Here is a 21,744-nt window from a genome sequence, read left to right as displayed (position 1 = left end):
AGCAATAACTGTTTTCAGTTGCCCACTTTTTTTATTTATTTTATTTATGTACCTTCAGGATCGTACGGCTTTACAGAAGGGAGTGGTTACACAAAAGAACATCAACGTAAAACAATATAAAGTGAGTTTTGTCAATATCAAATCACCTTTAATTTTACAATGCTAGGTGAGGTGCCACAAAAGAGTGAGTCATTAGTGTGGCTTTGACATTAGCAAGTAAGCGGCTCTACTTGTGAAATTGTAACCATAATGTTGACACAAGCATGTTTCTTTATTAGGCCTAACCCGCATGTTAGTTACTGGAGGCACAAATCTGCTGTTAGAGTAACTGTTTTCAAACAACTGTGGACGTAATGTGCACAAAACAAAGATTTGTTAACACCAAAGGACTGGAAAGCAGACATAAAGCAACCATTTCCTTTTGTTGTATAACCACATACAAGTTTTTTATCTTTGTTATATTCCATATTTAATTAAACAGTGCTATGGGCAGTTTATGTAAAGTCAATGAATTTGCATGTAACCTGTGTACTAATGAATGAATTGGCGTATGAATCAGTGTACTAATCACTACACTTGTGTTTGTTGGCACAGGGAAGTGCAACTCATGTCACAACTTAAACAGTAGACTTCTGTTAATTTGACTTCAGTTAGCTTGATTTTTCAGTTAATTCGATCCTGACCGAAGGTCCCGGCCAGCACCCACACCTTTCTATGGGCCCAAACTTTCGTTATTTCAATCCTAACATTACCCTTTGCTGGGTAATTCGAACTTGACCAATCAGCACACACATTCCTGACCCCTATAGTGACCCTGACAGCAATCCCTTTAGTGGCAGTGTCAGTACTGGTGGAGCTTAGGAGACAATGAATGTGTTGAACACCCTGAAAAGAGCAAGAGCCCTCAGGCAAATGTCATCTCTCATTGAAAACACCTCTTTTCGGCCTGCTCTATGATTATTTTCAGGCAATAACTATAGCTCACAATGCCTAATTACAGTATTTGCCTGATTTTAACGCACACCTTTCTTTAAAAAAAAAATGGTCTGGTCCAAATTTTGCCTTTGCAGTGCAATCAGACAGTAAACTAAAATCGCCTTCGCGATTGTCTTGTGCTTTACCATGTAACACAAATGTATTGCAACGGAGCTGATTTTTAAAGAAAGATATGGTGAAGTTAAAGAAAGATTTGGTGAAGCTTTCTCCAGGAAACCGGCAGCCATTGTGCAACAATTTTTCTTGCTAGAAAATGAGGTGCTCGTTACATTTACACCTTGTTTGGGAACTTTAGTGTCATCCCTACATTGGTTTTCTACTTTGTACTCGTAGAAAGTGGGTGCAAATTTGATTCAGTGACGTGTTGGAGTAGGGCAAATACTGCCTAATGAATTAATGGTGTGTTTTGGCATTGTTTCGGCATCATGTTTAATTTGACCTGCTGGATAGTTTGATCAATTTCATTGGTCCTGTCAGGGTTGAATTGATGGAAGTCGACTGTATTACAACTCAGCACAGGTATATGTACATTGCCTGTGCTGAAAAAATAAAGGCAGTGAGAGTAATAAAATAATAACATAATATCCTTTATCAGAATACTGTAAAATATTGGAAAAAACTAGCTGTATTAGCTGTACATAAATTGATAACACATAATCCTGTATTGGCCACACACTATTGCATGTGACATTCTGCTGGATCTTAACTGTGTGCCTGTTTCCTCCTTTTGCAAATTCTGCCACAAACTTGCTCAAGAAGGTGTGGAAGGTGTTGTGTAGGAAAGAAACCTTTAACAAAATACCTAACTTCATAGTGGTAAAGTAAAGAAAAACTTTAGGCTTGTGTATTTATTTCCTGATGTCGGGTAAACTGGCTGTTTCTTTTTTTTTTTTTTTTTGCTAATTACGAAAAATGAGCAAAAGTCAGGAAAGGGTTCATAAATTACCTAATTTACAATCCACAATTTCAGCACTCATCTCAAATTGTGGAAACAGCACTTTTTGAAGAAAAAAAAAAAAGACAAGTTGAAGATTGGATACACATTACCGTAACAACTGGCCTTCAATCACGCAGTAAGGTTATAAGCAAGCCATAGAGTTTCTAACTAAGTACCCTAGAGGGAAATGTGGTGCTAGTGTCTACGGGTGCTCTCATGGGCGTTGCCTCTACCTACATGGTAATGATGGGAAGTACAGGCTTCGGATTGACTTCGACCTTTAGACTAGTGGTGCTTGCTTGTGGCGCAGTAAACGAAGCTATACTCAAATATTATCACGTAAAATCTAATTTTATTTCTGCAGTATGTTATATAATGTACAACACACTACATAAACTTTGTATGACTTTGAGATGGAAGCACAATTTACTATAGTTTATCACCAGGGCACACTAGGGTATGCATTCTTGTGCGATACTGTTCCAGATTTAACGCTAGAGAATAATTATTTATTTATTTTTGCAGCAGCAATAACAACCGTGCATGTACTTATATAAAAATACTCATCAAGCATTGATGGAAATAAAAATGTTGTATTGTGAGAAAGTGTTGCGCCCTTGAGCGGAATGCTACAAGTGTCGTCTGCTACGATGCCTGCTCACTGCAAACGCGAGACTTTTCTCGCAGATGACAGGCACTTGCAAACTCTCTCGCTCTTTCAAAAGGCTGCGTCGGCTGTCACGATTGCTGAACGTCTTCAAGTACTTTTAAACACATCTGCTGCAGTGCTAGCTAGGACCCTAATGGCCTCCTACGAGTATGCTTCATCATATTTTATATTGACGTACCGCTTCCGGAGCATTATGGCATGGCCTTGCGCTTACCCATTATGTGACACTAGACTACAGCCAGGAAGCAGCAACCTTCCCTACCACAAGTAAGTTCGTGTTCTCAAAGTACTAAAACATGCATTTCAATGAGCAGATAAACGAGCCATGCATAATGAAGCCCTCAATAAAATTTGATTGTCAAGCCACTAGAAGTACAACTGTCTATGTCTTGTATCAGTAGTGGCTCCTTTTTCCTACTCTGAAGTTTCATAAAGCATGTAACGCTAAAGCGCCAACCCAACACACTTAACAAACCAAGGTCCAAAGTGTCAAAACATGTTTTTCGATCTCTTACAATGCCGTCGCTTTCTCGTCAGGGCTTCGACACCAGACCATGACACAAACATTGTTCCAGCCGCTGGCCCAGCGCGCTATCGTCACTTCAGGCAACATAACAAAGGCTGGGAGCTTTGCGTTGCACTGTCCCACTGCAGGTTATCGCAATTGTGCTTGAAGCGAAACCAAAACAGCCAAAAAAAATACTTGTAGACTAGTTTGCCAGTCAACAGAACACCAATCCGAAGCATGTACTTCCCATCATTCCCATGATGGTTGAAGATCGCAGCACCAGATTTCCTTCTAGTTATACTAATATGAAACTCTATGAAGCAAGCAGTAGCCGAACAAAGAATGTCACTGGAGCCAACGTTCCAATAAGTCCCATTGTTGAAATGTTGGCTCCAGTGACATTATACTGCTCATCACTTCAAGCCTCCGCCTAGTGAACATCTGTCTTGTTTGGAGTAAGACTATAAGTAGTATACAAACACATCGCTTGCTTGCATAGCCAACCTGATAAATGGAAGCAAGCTGATTTTTATATGATAGGCTGCAATACTCGCGCCTAAGCTTTATGAAGCACTATGGAAGGATTGTTTGCGTTTTCTTCCTTGTCTTTGAATGTAAAAGGCTGCTTTTATTGAACTTTTGGATTCATTCCTGTTGCTAAAAAGAATGTTGCTAGCTTGTTAGTCTGTGTGTGTTCATCTTTTGTCTTGCTACATTTTTGAGTGCCGTTTTGGACAATGTAATGTCACCATTTTGCAGAAATTTCTATACATGTTCATGGCATGATTTGCAGTGCAAAGCACCGAAATGCGGAAAGAAAATAACAAAGGGTTAGCTATGAACTGGATTTATTGGTGAAATAACTTACAAATATATACACAAGGTGATAGGGTTGTCACACACGGTATCAGGGACGCACGTTGACATAGTTAGGCCAATGAACCAACAGTCTTATGCACGGCTAGATTAGGGTTGACATAGGCCCTAACGCATGAACTCCTTATCATGTAAAGCCACTGCTGGTTGACTCATGCACCTGTCACTATATTTCTATATGTAATAAGCCTCAGAAATTTCCCACGTTCCCCAATCATGATGGCAATCCAGCACATTTGCTTTTTCAAACTGAGGCTTATAGACGCAGCTGTTGCAGTGCAACACTAGATTATATCTTCCTCCTTTTGTTAAATAATTTTTGTGTTGACCCAGCATTTTGATTGTACATTGTGGCCTGTACAACTGTGGCCACATGTGAATAGTATTCAATATACAGCCCCTACGCAGCAATCCACTAATCTCTTTTCGTGATTAACTGCACACATTCAGCTTTCTTTATTTGGTGCCCCACTAAAGCATTTGTCCGTCATCTACAAATGTGTCTGACCTTGCGTGGAGCTGATAAAACTACCTTGATCCCGTATACTGACCTGACTTTGTTCAAGTCATCGTGGGAGATGTGGAAATCTGAGATAACTGCTGCTCGTGTCCTTTTATTCTGCCCTTCTGGTTTTTGTGGTCTCGCTTCTTTACTATTTTCAACAACTTTTACAAACTTTGCAAACTGATGAAATGACAAACCTTGGGAATCCCCCCAAGAGAAGGTTTTCTATATGTATTTTTATGCTGTACGCCGCCATGCATGAACAAGGCTTTGTTAAACCTGCACGAATGACAAACAAAGCAATCACTGTCTTTACTAATTTGGAATGACCAAAGATGTAATTAAAAAGAGACTTCACACTTCGCAGTTGGTATCCCCAGCAGACATGGTCTCGCAATTACTGAATATTGATATCAAGGAAAGAACAAGTCGTCCTGGAGGGAAGAACATCTAACATAGTGTAGCACAGCTATGGCTGCAGCTATAAGCATCGGTTTGAAAAGGAAATTGTGCTGGATAACCATCACGATCGAAGAACGTGGGAAAATTCTGAGGCCTATTATATTAAGAAATATGGTGACAGGTGCATGAGTCAACCAGCAGTGGTTTTACATGATAAATAGTTCATGCTTTTGGGCCTATGTCAACCCTAGTCTAGTCCGATTTTAATCTATCTGAAATTCTTGCCACGCATAACTTCTTACAAATGTTTTACTGCTGGTTCGTTGATATATAGATGGCGACGTGTGTCTCTGATACTGTGTGTGATAACCCTATCACCTTGTGTATATATCTGTATATTCTTTCACCAATAAATCGAGTTGGCATTTGGCACTCGTGTGTGTTCTTTGACCAGTAAATCCAGTTGGTAGTCGGCACTCGCATTTCTCCTTCTTTTGCTAACCTTTCGTTATTTTCTCTCCGCAATTCAGTGCTTCCTGCTGCAAATCACGCCATGAACTTATACCAGCTTGCCCAAATCACTATTCTTATCCTCTGCTTGTGTAGCACTACAAGGAGAATGAGATAATTCTTGTTACCATGTTTTTATGTTGCAGAAAGCATGTATTTACTGAGGGATTGCTGAGACATCTTTCTTATGTTACTGCACAAAGAAGGCTACTGCTACTTTTGAAAAACTTCAAATGTTTTAATACAATCATAACCAGGGGTGATAAGGGGTGATATGGTATTGTTACGCATCAGTGAGCACTAGCTTTTGTATGTATCTCATCTTGGTCCTCATTAAATTTGCCAGTGTCAGCTGTCAGAACAATCACGAGTGATATTATTACAATAGTGATTACTTGGAATTAAATAGGCGTGTATGTGAGAAATGTAGGGTTTAAGGGCCATTTCTGAAGTGTTAGAAGAGGTGATTTCGTTAGATAGATCCACAAAAAAATTACTGTATGATCATGTGGTAAATAAAGTATTCTTCAGAGATTACTTTTTTAGGCTATATTGTGGAGTACATTTTCTGTAGAGATTCTTCACTGGCTTTTTTCTTATAGGCATCAGATGTATATTTGCAGGCCCTCTCACACGTGACAGAAAAAGAAAACTTAGCTAAATGACAAGTGCATTATCTAAACATCTGGCGTAGGTGGTGTATAATGATGCTTGGGAATTTGTAGCAACAATGCAGTTTAGAATGTGCTCACCAGCTGGTGCACTGCTTTCTGAACTGTAAGTTCAGACATTCGGTGTGGCAGGTTAGTTCCATCACAAAGCAGCTTAGCAACTTGATAAGGGGACACAATGAGTGCGGCAATGAATGTGAAGCCCACTTTGGTGGCTTAGTAGCTACAGCTTGGAATGGAATTCATGGCTCGGTAGCTGTGAATTTCACTCCAAGCCTTAGGATTAATCCAAGACCATCCACTGTAGCATGCCTCATAGCTTGTGTATTGCTGTGGGACATAAAGCCCAAATTAATTAGCCAACCAAATCAATATAAAGGCTTGTTACATTGTAGAATATAAAAGGGTGGTCTGCATTGTACTATGCTGTGCTTGCGATGGTTCACAGCTCACCATACTTTTATGAAGCACCAGTTTAATTCATGGACTTAAGCTCCTAACATATTCCATTTAGCTTGAACTGTTGACAGAGAGCCTAACTCAACGTTTTTTGTTGTTGTTGTAATAATGTGTGACCTTTTATGCATGTCCTTTTAGTCAAGGAATCAGTAAAAAAAATAACAAGCAAAGAATAGTTATTCATGTCAGCTAATTATAAGTTTAAGGAAGCTAGATAGAGACCGTTGTTAGCATAAGTTGAGGGCATTTGCAGCATTAGGTGATTAATACCTTGGCAGCGATACTGAATAGGTGCTTTTGCATTCACTCCCCATTGTTTAAAATTTTTTACATACCGATGAGAACATGTTTCTGATAAATATGAGCAGGCTATGAGCAGGCCTAAAATACTCATCACAATGACACACACACCCTCATCACAGTGCTGGTAGCCTACTACGTATATACAGTGACCCTTCTAGCCCTCATGTGGGTATGGGCATATACTACAACTACCTTACTGTTTGCTACATATGACTGGTGTGCATGTTTGTGCTGGTTTTGTGCAGCTAAAGTGCGGGGCATGTGGGGCTATCGGACACATGCGTACCAACAAGGCTTGCCCCCAGTACCAGCCCATGGCCCCATTGCCTCCCGTGCAAGTGGCCATGACGGAAGAACAGGAGGAAGAAGAAGAGGGCTGTGGACTGCAGGACGATAACCTCGTCAAGGCATGTGTGCCAATTTGCCAGTGCTCCAGCTTCCCTGGCAGCACTGTGACCACTTTTGTGACGTTAGATGGCATGGAGGGATAAATATCGAGTAAACCAAGATAAGGACATATAAGTTTATCAAAGTAGATTGTGGTTAGCTACCTTCTGTGGAGAAAGGGGATGACAGCCCAAAAGATGGCAGAAAATAAAAAGAAGTTTGGAAATGTGTACATGTATGCAAGGTAGCTTGCAAGGTAGCTTTGCAGTCGGCAATGTAGTCGAGATAAACTCTTAAGCATAACAATGCATTTAATGCGGCTCATAATGAAATGCTTTAACTTCAAGAAAAGGTATAAGTTGATGTAGTCATGTAGTTTATGAACAAACTGGTACATGTTGTAGTGTTAAAAAATTCATGAAAAGCACTAAAATGGCAGAAGTATCCATGTAGTAGAGGTTAGGCAAATATGCTTCAGGTACGAGAAACTAAGCATGCTTTGAAACTAACAAATTATGCATTCTTGCAGGTTGCACAGCCTGTGAACTTTAAAATGTGCTTGGATTCTGAGAGGTGATAATTATGTCACTGACTGCCATTTTGTTGCAGCAGTGGGTGTGAAGTCGTAGGATGTTTGATTCCCACAAGAAAGGTGTTTTAAGGCCATTCTTGTGAAACTGTGAAATTTGGTGCCGAACACTTAGTCCCTAAAAGTTGTGATGGGAGGGGATAAACTTAGAACCACTCTTCAAGTGAAGCTATTGGGTAAACAACACAGCAGCTATTCTTTACCTATAACTGTGTCTATGCAGTCACAGTAGCTCAGCTTTAAGTAACATTGTGCTTCGCTGTACCAGAGTAACATAAGTTTGCATTGATAAAGTGGCTGTCCTATGTTATTGCTTAGCGAAAATATAATTGGAATTTGTATTTCTAGTACAAACGCAAATTCCCCTTACTGGATTTTCTCTCAAGCATATTTGTAGTCCTAGTCAGAAATGATTAATTTGTGAGGGACTTCTTTCGCAAATTTTTATGCCATTTCATGTTTGCATCACATGTTGGCGTCACATGTTCGCTCACCTATAATAGTGGACTTACTTCCTCACTGTAATGATTTGGCAGGTGGATGAGACGCGTGTGGTGCTGTCCAAGCAACTTATCAAGCATGCAGATGAGATCCGGCGCAAGTCTCTAGTGCTCAAGTTCCCCAAGGAGGCCATGGCCCTCAAGAAACGACGCCGTGCAGGCACTGTCCTGCACTGTGACTACCTACGCAAGCCAAACAAGTCGGCCAACCGTCGACGTACTGACCCAGTGGTCACTCTCTCCATCCTCCTGGAAACCATACTGAATGAGATGCGGGACCTGCCTGATGTACGTGCGCACTTGTTGTCATTACCATTTTCTCATTTGAACTCATTATCTTTTACACTTTGCCATACCAAACCTGTGTAGTATGGCAAGGGTGCGGCCAAAGTTATGGACTATGCCATCTCATCAAAAAGTTAGATGTATTATATTTCTTGGAAGCGAAAAGTGGAAAAAATAGGAGTATACAAAAAAATGATAATGTACTGCTTGCCACAACCACTGCGAACAAAACTGTTGACGCAATCACAGATACCCACCGCGTCGAAACGAAACTACCGTTTTCTGAAACTGCTGTGGATGAGACGTAGTTGCGATTGATGCTATCATGGATGGCGACCTCACAGTTCAGAAGCCACGTGGACAATGCATGCACTAAGTCAAACCGAAACTACGGTTCGCCGCTAATGCTGTGTATGAAACCACAGTCGCTATCAATGTGATTATGGATAGCATCTACACATTTCTAAAGGCACACGGCCAGTGCGGGGTCATGCATGATGATAATGTGATATACCAAGAACAAAGACTCGAATAGGTGCAAGGCGTTCTGCTGTGCCTGTCATTCCTGTACAGTTTTCACTGATGACTATGGCGATGCAGACTCTGCTGCTTCATTTTGGTTGGACGCTGGCACTGCTCTTACTCTGTTGCATCGCACATTTGCAGCCCCCTGCACTAACCACACTCTGGGGGTTGTCTGAATGAAGCAGTGGGCGGCCAAGTATGTCTGAATTAACAAAAGTTTGATGCCATTAAATACCATATTTACTCGCATAATGAACACACTTTTTTCCCCAAAAAATATCCATAAAGTTAAAGGGTGCATTCATTATGCAGGTTTACCCCGAAAAAAAAAAAAAAGACCGCTAAACATATTACATTTTGAGCAATTTTTTTTTTCCGCGGCCACCGCTAAAGAGTTTCACCCAAAATACGAACCATCAATTGCGAGAGCAAATGTGTAGACAGCTACACGATGTAAGGATAGTAGTTTTATTAGCCGTATAAACTTGCAAACTTTCGTTTCAATGCACACTGAGCAGCAAGAATGCGGCCCGCACAAAGGTATGAGCCGCCATCGACTCAGCCCCCGACGCAGATCGCCTTGAAGATAGGGCGTGCCGAGGCCGCACAATGTGCAGATGCTACTGGAGTAACACGCCGCGCCTCCCTCCCTGCTCCTCCCACTTTCCTGCCTTGTATGCGGGAGATTGAGCTGCGACCGTTGGTTTCCCTGACGCGCTTTCATTCACACCTACACCATGCAGCGCACAGCGACGGCGACGAAAATGCACCTGGAGTGTCCATATAATCGCTATCGCAATAAAATTAGGAGACGCGGTACGATTTGGCATCCGACACGGTGTTGGACACAATTGCACCCGCCAGACGCAGCATCAGACACCGTGTGGCTCCTACTTCACGGCAGCAAGCTCAGGGTGCGATCTTTATGCAAGTAAAAGAAAAAAAAAACACACTCCTTGATTGGAAAAGTGGGGGCTGCGTTCATTATGCAAGTAAATACGGTAATGCATATGCCTACCGAGACTAGAGTACAAGTCTGAATTATACAATTTTTCAAGTTAACAAGGGTCTAATTGATGACGTTTTACTGTAATGTAACTAACATGGGTGAAAAGTGCATTATTGAGACACCTCTTTTTCTTTATTTTTTCTTGACATGCCTTTGTTATGCATAAATATGCAGTCTTAAGTGTATGCTCCATTCATTGTGCAGACACAGCCATTCTGGCATCCTGTCAGTGCAAAGGTAGTGCCGGACTACTACAAGATTGTCACTGTGCCGATGGACCTGCAACGGATACGAGAGAAGGTGCACGAGAAGCGCTACCAGAGCAGAGAAGAATTCCTCGTTGATGTCAATCAGATCGTTGAGAACAGCACGCTCTACAATGGTCAGTTTCTTGGCACCCTTGTTGCCTGTGTTTCGCTGCGATTTCTAACCTAGCTTTTTTACCGCGAATTTACCTGCAATTGCTGTTCTTGCTGTCTTTATCAATTTCTTAAGTTGCTTATGTACAGAGCGGTTCACTGAGGAGGTACACTAGAGTGCAGAGCATGTCTGGAGTTTCCTCCCTTGCAAGAGTAAAATCTCCCAGATTTGCAGCAGATAACATGTAGTTGGTATCTCTGACTCCTTCCAACACACCTATGCAGTGCATTGACATTGCTTCCACAACTTGTGGCTAGGGCGCCAGCAAAATGAGAGCTGCACATTTGAGTGTTCCCTTTTACAGTAGATTGCACTCTACCTGGTTGTGGGTGCCTTACAGAAGAAAAGCTTTTATCTCTGTATAGATATTCATGTAAAGCCATTGCACATTACCTCTTTACTATTTATTTGAGTGCGATGGCACATCCTTATCTGGCTGACAGGAAATTTCACATCTTCAAAAGTCGCACCTTTCTTCTAGCATGGCTTGCTATGTTAAAGAAATGACTTTCTCAATGGAAGACTCGCTTATGGTCTATACTTGAAACTAGTGCAGCATAATTTGAGTTTAGAGAACTGCTAGGCATATTCACAACAAATCCACGTTTTTCCTTTAATCTTAGTGTAGGTGAAATCAGCAGAGTGAGTAGGTAGCACGAAACTAGCATACCAGTATTGCTCATGATTATGATAAATGTGAAAAGAACTCGGTAACCTGTTTCTTAAGACCTTGCTTAACAGAGGTGCGCTGCACGTAGGTGTTCAGAAAAAAAAAAAAAAGGCTTCTGAAACGTTCAACCACTCCATGCTCATGCATGGCACTTAAACAAAGCATTTTTACAAGTAATCTGTAATTGTTATTTTGATTGATTTCAACATTTCTACCCAGGCCCCAAGAGCCCATTGACACAGGCGGCACAGAGTATGTTGGAACTGTGCATCAAGCGCTTTGCTGAGAAGGAGGATAAACTCATGCGCCTGGAGAAAGCCATCAACCCACTACTGGACGACGACGACCAGGTGGCCCTGTCCTACATCCTGGAAGGCATCGTAACTGACCACCTCAAGAGCATTCCTGAGTCGTGGCCCTTTCACAAGCCTGTCAACAAGAAGTTTGTAAAGGACTACTACACGGTCATCAAGAGCCCCATGGATCTGGACACCATCATCAAGAACATCAAGGCGCACAAGTACCACAGCCGAGAGGAGTTCTTCAACGATGTTGAACTGCTTTACCGAAATAGCATGCAGTTCAATGGCGCTGACAGCCAGTTCACCCAAAAGGCTAAAGAAATTGTTGACGCGTGCCGTATGGCACTTGACGAGGTGTGTGCATTTGTTGTCCTTGTTAGCTTACAGCAGTAAGTTGCCTTAACATGTGCCTCATTTGCACAAATGTAACAAGAGCTCTTCCTTCTTTCTGTGTTGTCAGCCGAAAAATGCACTTCATGGCTATTCAGAATTATTGCATGACAAGTTTCTTTCATCGTGCAGTGGGCCTAAACACTAAGCACCAAGGCAAGGAGAGAAAGCAAATTCTAGACCTTATGTGGTACTTTGGAAATGGACTTTTCCTCATACCAAAAATGTGTTGAGGTACAGCAAGAGACAAGTTTGGCAGTGGGCTGGGACTTGCTCATTTTATGTCACACTGCTGACTGCAAGTTGAAGAATAGCGAAGCAGAAATGGCAGATAAAGTGAACAAACACCTTTAAGCACTTGGTTTACTAGTATTTGTACATGTGGTTTCTATTTATATATTTTTTAGTCCTAGTCTGTGGTTGTTGTATGCAGTGTCAGGTCACCCATCCTATTTCTTTTTCTTTTCACGATATCAAGCATTGAAAAGTTCGGCCACACACTATACACGTTAACCCTTTACTGCACCTTGCATTACATCATTCAGCATAGACCAGTACTGTACGATACATTCAACTTACCGAATACTACAAAAAGCATTTGGATGAAGCTGTATACTCAAGCTGTCTGGCCAGGTCATTGTTATGATTAATAGGCGCTTCAAAATCTCCTTAGTTGCTCATTTTCATGCAGCATTGGTGTTAAGCCCTAAAAAAGAAATTGAACTTTATAAAATAGATAGGCATATTACGATCTAGATTCATTTAACAGCTTCTTAAAAAATGTGTAGAGATTTTACTTGTGTATATGCCACGCCTATAACTATAGCATCTGAACAAGGCAACAAACCCAGTTTCTCTGTAACGGGCAGAGGACATAGTCACACAACGCATTGTTTACTTGCCAGTGTTTGTTTCTCTCAGCGCAAGCATGTTTATATGGTAATTTGACCATTTCACGACGCTAAACCATTGTGAAGCTACCATTGATAAAAAGGAAAAATTCACGTTTATTGGTGTAATAGCCACACCCCAAATGTTTGTGCAAAGTGCTTACAGAAGTGGTGCACTTTTTGTGTGAATCTAGGCAGCATGTTATCATTGAGATTATGTACCTTTATAATTATCGCATGATTATTTTATAATTTAAGAATGAAGTCCTGATTTTGCTTTCTGAGCAAGGCTTAGCAGCTTGATGAAAAGGAGATAAACCTTTATTCGGGAAGAATGTACTTTTTGGTTAAAAATTTCAACCGATATGGCACAATAAGGGTCGCTAGTGGCACATTCGCAGACGAATAGTCTTGCATCTATGAGGTACACAGTGTATTCAGTCTCATTGAATCAATGTGTTGTGAGTACTTTGGTGCCATAACTTGAAGTAATGCGATCTGTAGAAGCTGCTGATTCAAATGCAGTAATTATTTTATTATTGTTTCCTTGCTGCTATTATCCTAAACCATCAAAAAAGAAAGGAGAGAATGTAGATGTGCCATATGTAGATGAAGCAACTGAAGGGTACATCAGTCAATGTGTAGACAGTCCTTCGAAGACCTGGAAATGCTTGTGCATGTGTGCCTACATTTGAGCAAAGCTACTGAATATAAATGATTAGAGCATACTGTCTCAAATATAAAATCTTATGACACTGCATTTTTTTCGTAGCATGACAGCCAGCTGAGCCAGCTTGAGCAGGCCATCAAAGTGGCTCAGGAAGCAGCTCTGGAGGCAGCTGACACTGACTCGGTGGCCACAGGAAACTCCTACCCTGCTGAAGACAGCACATTTGCTGAAAGTGACATGGCACGGGATGACCTAGATCCTCAAGCATACACCAGCCTTGCTAGGGTAATTCCTCCATCCGGTTAACAGCTGTCTGATACCTGTCCTTGATGCCGTAGAATAAATTCAGTCATTGCATTTAATGTTAAAGCACTTTGCCCAGATTTTACTTGGTTTATGAAAGGGACATCTCCTATTTATGACTTTAAATCTTCAATTTAAATCTTAAAGCAGCATTCTATGGAAGTTCTCTTTTTTTAGGAGGAGATTGGTATGTGGGTAGGATATACTGTAGCAGCATCAACTTTATTACAAAAGTGCATATCATTACCAAGCCATCACTGGGTGGATTTGTTCTGGCTCTAGCGAGGTGTAGGGGGTGACATATTTGAGCAAGAAAGTTGCTTGGAGTCAGAAGCACTGGTTCTTATCAGTGCTGTTAGATCACTCCTGAGCCGTTGTGTACCATTCTTTCTCTAGCTTGAAGTTAAAGTGGATAGTCTTTTAAATATTGCCCAGTATGGCTGCTGCTGACAAGCTGACTAGTGTCCTATTCAAAATGTAGGCTGTTAAAGCACTCTCACCGTGATTATATTTGGTCAACCACTTCATGATTTTGCTTTCACTGTATGCTCATGTACGTACATGTTAACGTGCAAGGTTCTCTCGGCATCGCCTTGCCTTGCAAAAACTTGTTGCGGAATGTCATTGCAAAGATATATTGTACATGACTTCTATTCAATGTGCATTTTATTGCATTTTCGTACAACGAGGACCTAAGTACCATGCCGATGAAAGGTACATTTACTTCACATTCCGGAACAGCTTAATGTTCACGAAGTCACAGCGGGAACGAGGTTAAGCATGAGCTAAACCCGCTGCAGAGATCCTGACTGGTAGGTCGACAGGGTTCCGGGCGTTATACGTTGTGCTTTTGCATACGGTTAACTCACGTCCATATTGCAGCGGTGGCGTAGAGGTAGAACACCCGCCTCGCGTGCAAGAGGTCCGTGGTTCGAATCCCGGTGCCGGCAATTTTCCACCGGATTAAAAAAAAAAAAAAAATATCCGCGTGTTGATAAAATTGCACAAACAGGCCTGGAGTGTGGCCTGATCCCGGTGACCAGAACCGGTAACGCACTCCCTCACCAGAGCAGGATTGGCCACCCTGGTGCAGTACTTGGCCACAACCTCCTATGAACACAACAATCAAACCCCGGCCCTCAGTCCCCAGCAGCTGCGAAGCAACTGACCACGGCGGCGGTCAGACCTGCGACGCAGCAGAGGGTGCTAAGAATCACTGGCTCCGGACAGGCCGCCATTGGAATATGAACCTGGCAACGTTTAACGCTAGAACGTTATCTAGTGAGGCGAGTCTAGCAGTGCTATTGGAGGAATTAGAGGGCAGTAAATGGGATATAATAGGGCTCAGTGAAGTTAGGAGGCCAAAAGAAGCATATACAGTGCTAAATAGCGGGCACGTCCTGTGCTACCGGGGCTTAGCGGAGAGAAGAGAACTAGGAGTCGGATTCCTGGTTAATAAGAATATAGCTGGTAATATACAGGAATTCTATAGCATTAACGAGAGGGTGGCAGGTCTTGTTGTGAAACTTAATAAGAGGTACAAAATGAAGATTGTACAGGTCTACGCCCCTACATCCAGTCATGATGACCAGGAAGTCGAAAGCTTCTATGAAGACGTGGAATCGGCGATGGGCAGAGTGAAAACTAAATACACTATACTAATGGGCGACTTTAATGCCAAGGTAGGCAAGAAGCAGGCTGGAGACAAGGCAGTGGGTGAATATGGCATAGGCACTAGGAATAGCAGGGGGGAGTTATTAGTAGAGTTTGCGGAACAGAATAATATGAGGATAATGAATACCTTCTTCCGCAAGCGGGATAGTCGAAAGTGGACGTGGAGGAGCCCGAACGGCGAGACTAGAAATGAAATAGACTTCATACTCTGCGCTAACCCTGGCATCATACAAGATGTGGACGTGCTCGGCAAGATGCGCTGCAGTGACCACAGGATGGTAAGAACTCGAATTAGCCTAGACCTGAGGAGGGAACGGATGAAACTGGTACATAAGAAGCCGATCAATGAGTTAGCGGTAAGAGGGAAAATAGAGGAATTCCAGATCAAGCTACAGAACAGGTATTCAGCTTTAACTCAGGAAGAGGACCTTAGTGTTGAAGCAATAAACGACAATCTTGTGGGCATCATTAAGGAGTGTGCAATGGAAGTCGGTGGTAACTCCGTTAGGCAGGATACCAGCAAACTATCGCAGGAGACGAAAGATCTGATCAAGAAACGCCAATGTATGAAAGCATCTAACCCTACAGCTAGAATAGAACTTGCAGAACTTTCGAAGTTAATCAACAAGCGTAAGACAGCTGACATAAGGAAGTATAATATGGATAGAATTGAACATGCTCTCAGGAACGGAGGAAGCCTAAAAACAGTGAAGAAGAAACTAGGAATTGGCAAGAATCAGATGTATGCGTTAAGAGACAAAGCCGGCAATATCATTACTAATATGGATGCGATAGTTCAAGTGGCTGAGGAGTTCTATAGAGATTTATACAGTACCAGTGGCACCCTCGACGATAATGGAAGAGAAAATAGTCTAGAGGAATTCGAAATCCCGAAGGTAACGCCGGAAGAAGTAAAGAAAGCCTTAGGAGATATGCAAAGGGGGAAGGCAGCTGGGGAGGATCAGGTAACAGCAGATTTGTTGAAGGATGGTGGACAGATTGTTCTAGAGAAACTGGCCACCCTGTATACGCAATGCCTCATGACCTCGAGCGTACCGGAATCTTGGAAGAACGCTAACATAATCCTAATCCATAAGAAAGGGGACGCCAAAGACTTGAAAAATTATAGACCGATCAGCTTACTGTCCGTTACCTACAAAGTATTTACTAAGGTAATTGCAAATAGAATCAGGAACACCTTAGACTTCTGTCAACCAAAGGACCAGGCAGGATTCCGTAAAGGCTACTCAACAATAGACCATATTCACACTATCAATCAAGTGATAGAGAAATGTGCAGAATATAACCAACCCTTATATATAGCTTTCATTGATTACGAGAAAGCGTTTGATTCAGTCGAAACCTCAGCAGTCATGGAGGCATTACGGAATCAGGGTGTAGATGAGCCATATGTAAAAATACTGGAAGATATCTATAGCGGCTCCACAGCCACCGTAGTCCTCCATAAAGCAAGCAACAAAATCCCAATAAAGAAAGGCGTCAGGCAGGGAGATACGATATCTCCAATGCTATTCACAGCGTGTTTACAGGAGGTATTCAGAGACCTGGATAGGGAAGAATTGGGGATAAAAGTTAATGGAGAATACCTTAGTAACTTGCGATTCGCTGATGATATTGCCTTGCTTAGTAACTCAGGGGACCAATTGCAATGCATGCTCACTGACCTGGAGAGGCAAAGCAGAAGAGTGGGTCTAAAAATTAATCTGCAGAAAACTAAAGTAATGCTTAACAGTCTCGGGAGAGAACAGCAATTTACAATAGGCAGCGAGGCACTGGAAGTCGTAAGGGAATACATCTACTTAGGGCAGGTAGTGACGGCGGATCCGGATCATGAGACGGAAATAATCCGAAGAATAAGAATGGGCTGGGGTGCGTTTGGCAGGCATTCCCAAATCATGAACAGCAGGTTGCCATTATCCCTCAAGAGAAAAGTTTATAACCAGCTGTGTCTTACCAGTAGTTACGTATGGGGCAGAAACCTGGAGGCTTACTAAAAGGGTTCTACTCAAATTGAGGACGACACAACGAGCTATGGAAAGAAGAATGATAGGTGTAACGTTAAGGGATAAGAAAAGAGCAGATTGGGTGAGGGAACAAACGCGAGTTAATGACATCTTAGTTGAAATCAAGAAAAAGAAATGGGCATGGGCAGGACATGTAATGAGGAGGGAAGATAACCGATGGTCATTAAGGGTTACGGACTGGATCCCAAGGGAAGGGAAGCGTAGCAGGGGGCGGCAGAAAGTTAGGTGGGCGGATGAGATTAAGAAGTTTGCAGGGACGACATGGCCACAATTAGTACATGACCGGGGTTGTTGGAGAAGTATGGGAGAGGCCTTTGCCCTGCAGTGGGCGTAACCAGGCTGATGATGATGATGATGATGATGATGATGATGATGATGATGATGATGATGTATGCTCATTGGCCAAGTTGCTCAAAGCAGACATGATTAAGTTTCTTGGGTGGTACCTCTGTGTAATCCTGCTGTGTAGTAGTCACGTGTGTCTGATTGGCAGTGAGGCACTTTGCTGGCTGTTGCATCATATAACAGTGGATGCAATATTCAAAAACAATCAATCTAAAACACAGCCCTAGTTCTGGGCCAAAAAAGATAGTCATGTTTCTCTATTTTCTCTGCATTATCCACCTCTAACCGTGTCCTGCCTTTGTGTTTCCTGTGCATGCGGCAGCTGTCGTCACGGAAGCGCAGTGACAGTGGAGCCCCAGAGGACTGTGAATTTGTAGATGTGGAAGGAGATGAAGAAGGTGACACTTCGCTGCTTGAAGGAAGGTGTCCGTCATCCACAACTGGGCCAGACAAGAGTGTGTTGGACCAGGACCTGCAGATCACACCCGAAAATAGCGAGCCTGAGGAAGAGGACATGACAGGAGACTCCGATGATGACCACCCCCATGTGCTCATGACACGGGCCTCTATGGTGCAGGAACCAGAGGTGAGAAGACACCACTAAGCATGGGTTAAATTGAGGTTGCACTTGGCCATGGCTTACAGTTGCTAATCTACATGCTCCACTGAAAGCACCCCATCATTTTGAGGCCAGGACATGGCACCATGGAACCTGTATATGAAGGTCTGAGTGCCATGTTCTGGCTGTAGAATGTAATGCTGAACACAAACCATTTGCTAAACCTTGAAGTTCTTGTCCAAGAAAACAAATTCTGATGCCAAGACATTGCACCTGTATCTGATGGTTCAGGTACTGTCTAGCCAATGAGTTTATTACTGGATAGAGGCCATTTGTTAACCATCAGCACTCTTTAACAAATATTGATACACATCTGATTTTAAATTTAATTAAGCCTTTCCTATGGCTGGCTAAATTAGGATGAACTTTTATGGAGCATCGGAACTAACTTGCTCGAGACATGGCGTTTTCTCTGTGATGTAGCTTTTATGCCATGTTGACCTTCATGCACATATTTTGTCCCTAGGTGATGGAAGACACTGAGATGATAGATGAGAACTATGACCCATCCGAGTTCCTGCTTCAAGGCAAGTACCACTTCCAGCCAATGGAAAATGATGCACCGCAAGCCATGGAAGTAGGAGGAGAAGATGACGAAATGAATGGCAATACCACTGTACGAAGCATTGAGACCGGTGAGCCGTCTGCAGCCCAGGACAATGTCATCAGCACAGATCTGGCCGTTTCAGAATCTGAAGAAGAAGCGGAAGATAGGGGGGATCTGCTGAACCTTGAAGATGCACCAGAAAAAGATGAAGAGGACTTGTGGTTCTGATCATACTGTATATAAAAATAAACACATCATTTTTTATCGTCTCATCATAAAATGTTGTCCTGCTAAGTGCAATCTGGAAGAAATGCTTCACGGAAATTCTTGAGGTAGTACGAAAAAAGTCAAGCCTTAGCCGGAAAGGCGAAGCTTTGACAACGATAGTAAAGTGTATTAAACCATTACACGAAGTAAGGCTTGTAGCTTTATAGGCAGTATAAATTACTGTAAATATTCATCCTGTCAATAAACAAGTTTGGCGTTCACGCTCCTAAATACACACATAAAGAGTTGACTTCATGAACGCGAGCACTTGCAGTCAGTCCTGGTGGGATGAGCAGCACCAGCAGTGGGAAGTGCATGTGCTTGTCGCAACATGACCAATTCATACTGCTGCTTTTTTCAACATTTAAACTGTGCCTCACCTCTGGAACTCAGCAAATCACATTACCACCAACACTGGGCATGGGGGAGACGGTGCATCAAGCCACAAGCCTTCTCAGCTCACCCTCGCTTGCTTACCCTGACACCCACACCAGATCACTTGACCTCCAACACACGGCATGCAAGCCGTGGTCGAATACACTTGAGGAACTGCAAATAGGCAATGTTTATCATGAATGGAAGCTATTTGTGCCAGAAACTGCAAATAAAATAAAGTACCACCTTGAAATATTTATACTAGTTAGGCATGATGCGGCAGTTTTTGATGACACTTAGTATAGTTAATCATTAATCAAAGAAATATGGGCTGGAAATAATTGGGTGGCATGGTAGCAGTATACAATTCTACATTGTCATTTAGATGAAAATATATTTTAGGTTATGCAGAAATGACCACACGCGACGCAGCCATGTGCTTCATGAAAAGTGGCAAGAGTGCAGCCACAATAGGGAGCTAAGAAAGGAAGAATGTGTCACAAGAAGTATGGATCTTATATGAAACTGAAACCTTGTTTCATTTTTAATAGACCTGTTGCCACTGGTTATGGGAGAGAGCAGCTCAGTTAGGTTAAATTATGGGGTTTTACGTGCCAAAACCACTTTCTGATTATGAGGCACGCCGTAGTGGAGGGCTCTGGAAATTTCGACCACCTGGGGTTCTTTAACGTGTACCTAAATCTAAGTACACGGGTGTTTTCACATTTCGCCTCCATCTAAATGCAGCCGCCGTGGCTGGGATTCGATCCCGCGACCTCATGCTCAGCGGCCCAACACCATAGCCACTGAGCAAACACGGCAGGCACAGTTAGGTTAGGAAGACGCTGTTAGGGACATCGTTGTCCAGTGCACTTGCAGTTTTTTCAGGCTGCAAGCGCACTTAATGAAGCAATTTAAGTGCACTGCAATATAAAATATCAACATTAGTACCTGCAGTTTTATGCTTTGTTTGACTGGAAGTACGTTTAGTAGAGGAAAAGCAAAGTTTACTGAATCTTGCGTTCTCAAGAACAGAATGATTGGGTGGATGGTAGGGCATTTTTGCTCGGTGTTAGTATGTCATTGTATGCAGCAGGCTCACTTCTTTGATTGTTTTTCACAATGTGTGGCACCAGGCATAATATTCAAGTGGCTATATAGGTGCTTTTCAGGCCTGCTAGACATGAAATAGTTGATGTTCTCATATCTAATGTTCCTGTAAGTGAGTTTTCACATCGAGTCCACATTTTGTGAACTTGACAAAACTCGCTAAAGCATTGAAAATTGTTAATCTATTCTGCAGCTGTATGTTATTTATTATTCTGAAGATGTAAGAAATGTGGTGAAAGTAAGTTTTAAATCAACAATATTAATTGGCACTTGAAAGGGATATAGATCGTGGTTATGCAATAGCGCAGTGTGTGGGTGGGATAGGGGGGCTTGCATCTGTTGTCTTTCATTGTATGCTGAGTCTATGGGTATGTGCCATGTTGAAAAACATCGCACATACCCACAAGAGGAGTTGGCCACACAAGTGAAGAATTAAGTTAGTGTCTATAAACAACAAAAACAGTTTGAAAAAGCAAGAAAATAAATTTAGTTTATGATAAAATATAGCAACATTTAGAACAATTGTAAGTAATAGAACGTGCTAAAACTGTTGGTAGTCAGAATTCCTAGCAATGTAACCAGCTTGTTGCTTCTATAAATTTATGGCGTGCATTGCAAATTGCCCTGTGGCTGCGGCCAAACTGCACAGCTCCAAATTATAATAAATTTGGTATAGACATCGCGAATGCGAGCTGACAAAGAGGGAGTTGAAGGAAAATTTTGTGCAAGGAGGTAAAATAGTGGCGCTAATGAAGGAAATGATCAGTGGTTTCTTTTTCAATACAGTAGAACTAAGGGATGGGACTCTGCATTAGAAGCTTGTCAACTCAACCTCAAATTGATGTGAGAGGACAATAGGCCATTGATGTGTGTGCCATGGGTAACATAAATAATGAAAATCCACGATTATTAATGGAAAGGTGGACAATTCAGTGTACTTCAATGATAGTAACTGCTTGAAACGGGCGCAGTGAAGTGCTTCGTT

At 42.2% G+C, this 21,744-nt stretch overlaps 1 protein-coding gene across 8 annotated transcripts in view; it reads left to right on the top strand.

The window, feature by feature from the left end:
- Nucleotides 1-19,279, top strand: part of Taf1 (TATA-box binding protein associated factor 1) — a 70,282-nt gene extending 51,003 nt beyond the window's left edge. For 6 of the 8 annotated variants that reach the window (XM_075689241.1, XM_075689244.1, XM_075689245.1 and 3 more), the window contains 8 exons: nucleotides 59-121; nucleotides 7,083-7,244; nucleotides 8,350-8,601; nucleotides 10,337-10,514; nucleotides 11,442-11,878; nucleotides 13,577-13,759; nucleotides 18,164-18,427; nucleotides 18,927-19,279. In XM_075689241.1, coding sequence (XP_075545356.1) covers nucleotides 59-121; nucleotides 7,083-7,244; nucleotides 8,350-8,601; nucleotides 10,337-10,514; nucleotides 11,442-11,878; nucleotides 13,577-13,759; nucleotides 18,164-18,427; nucleotides 18,927-19,235 — 1,848 coding nt within the window. In that variant the 3' untranslated portion in view covers nucleotides 19,236-19,279. The remainder of the gene's footprint in view (nucleotides 1-58; nucleotides 122-7,082; nucleotides 7,245-8,349; nucleotides 8,602-10,336; nucleotides 10,515-11,441; nucleotides 11,879-13,576; nucleotides 13,760-18,163; nucleotides 18,428-18,926) is intronic. The other 2 variants (XM_075689246.1, XM_075689243.1) reach the window with 1 other exon arrangement.
- The last annotated feature ends 2,465 nt before the right edge of the window (nucleotides 19,280-21,744 follow it).

This window comes from Dermacentor variabilis, chromosome 4 (assembly GCF_050947875.1).
Source record: "Dermacentor variabilis isolate Ectoservices chromosome 4, ASM5094787v1, whole genome shotgun sequence".
Lineage (NCBI taxonomy): Eukaryota > Metazoa > Arthropoda > Arachnida > Ixodida > Ixodidae > Dermacentor > Dermacentor variabilis.
This window is presented reverse-complemented; position numbering and strand designations above follow the sequence as displayed.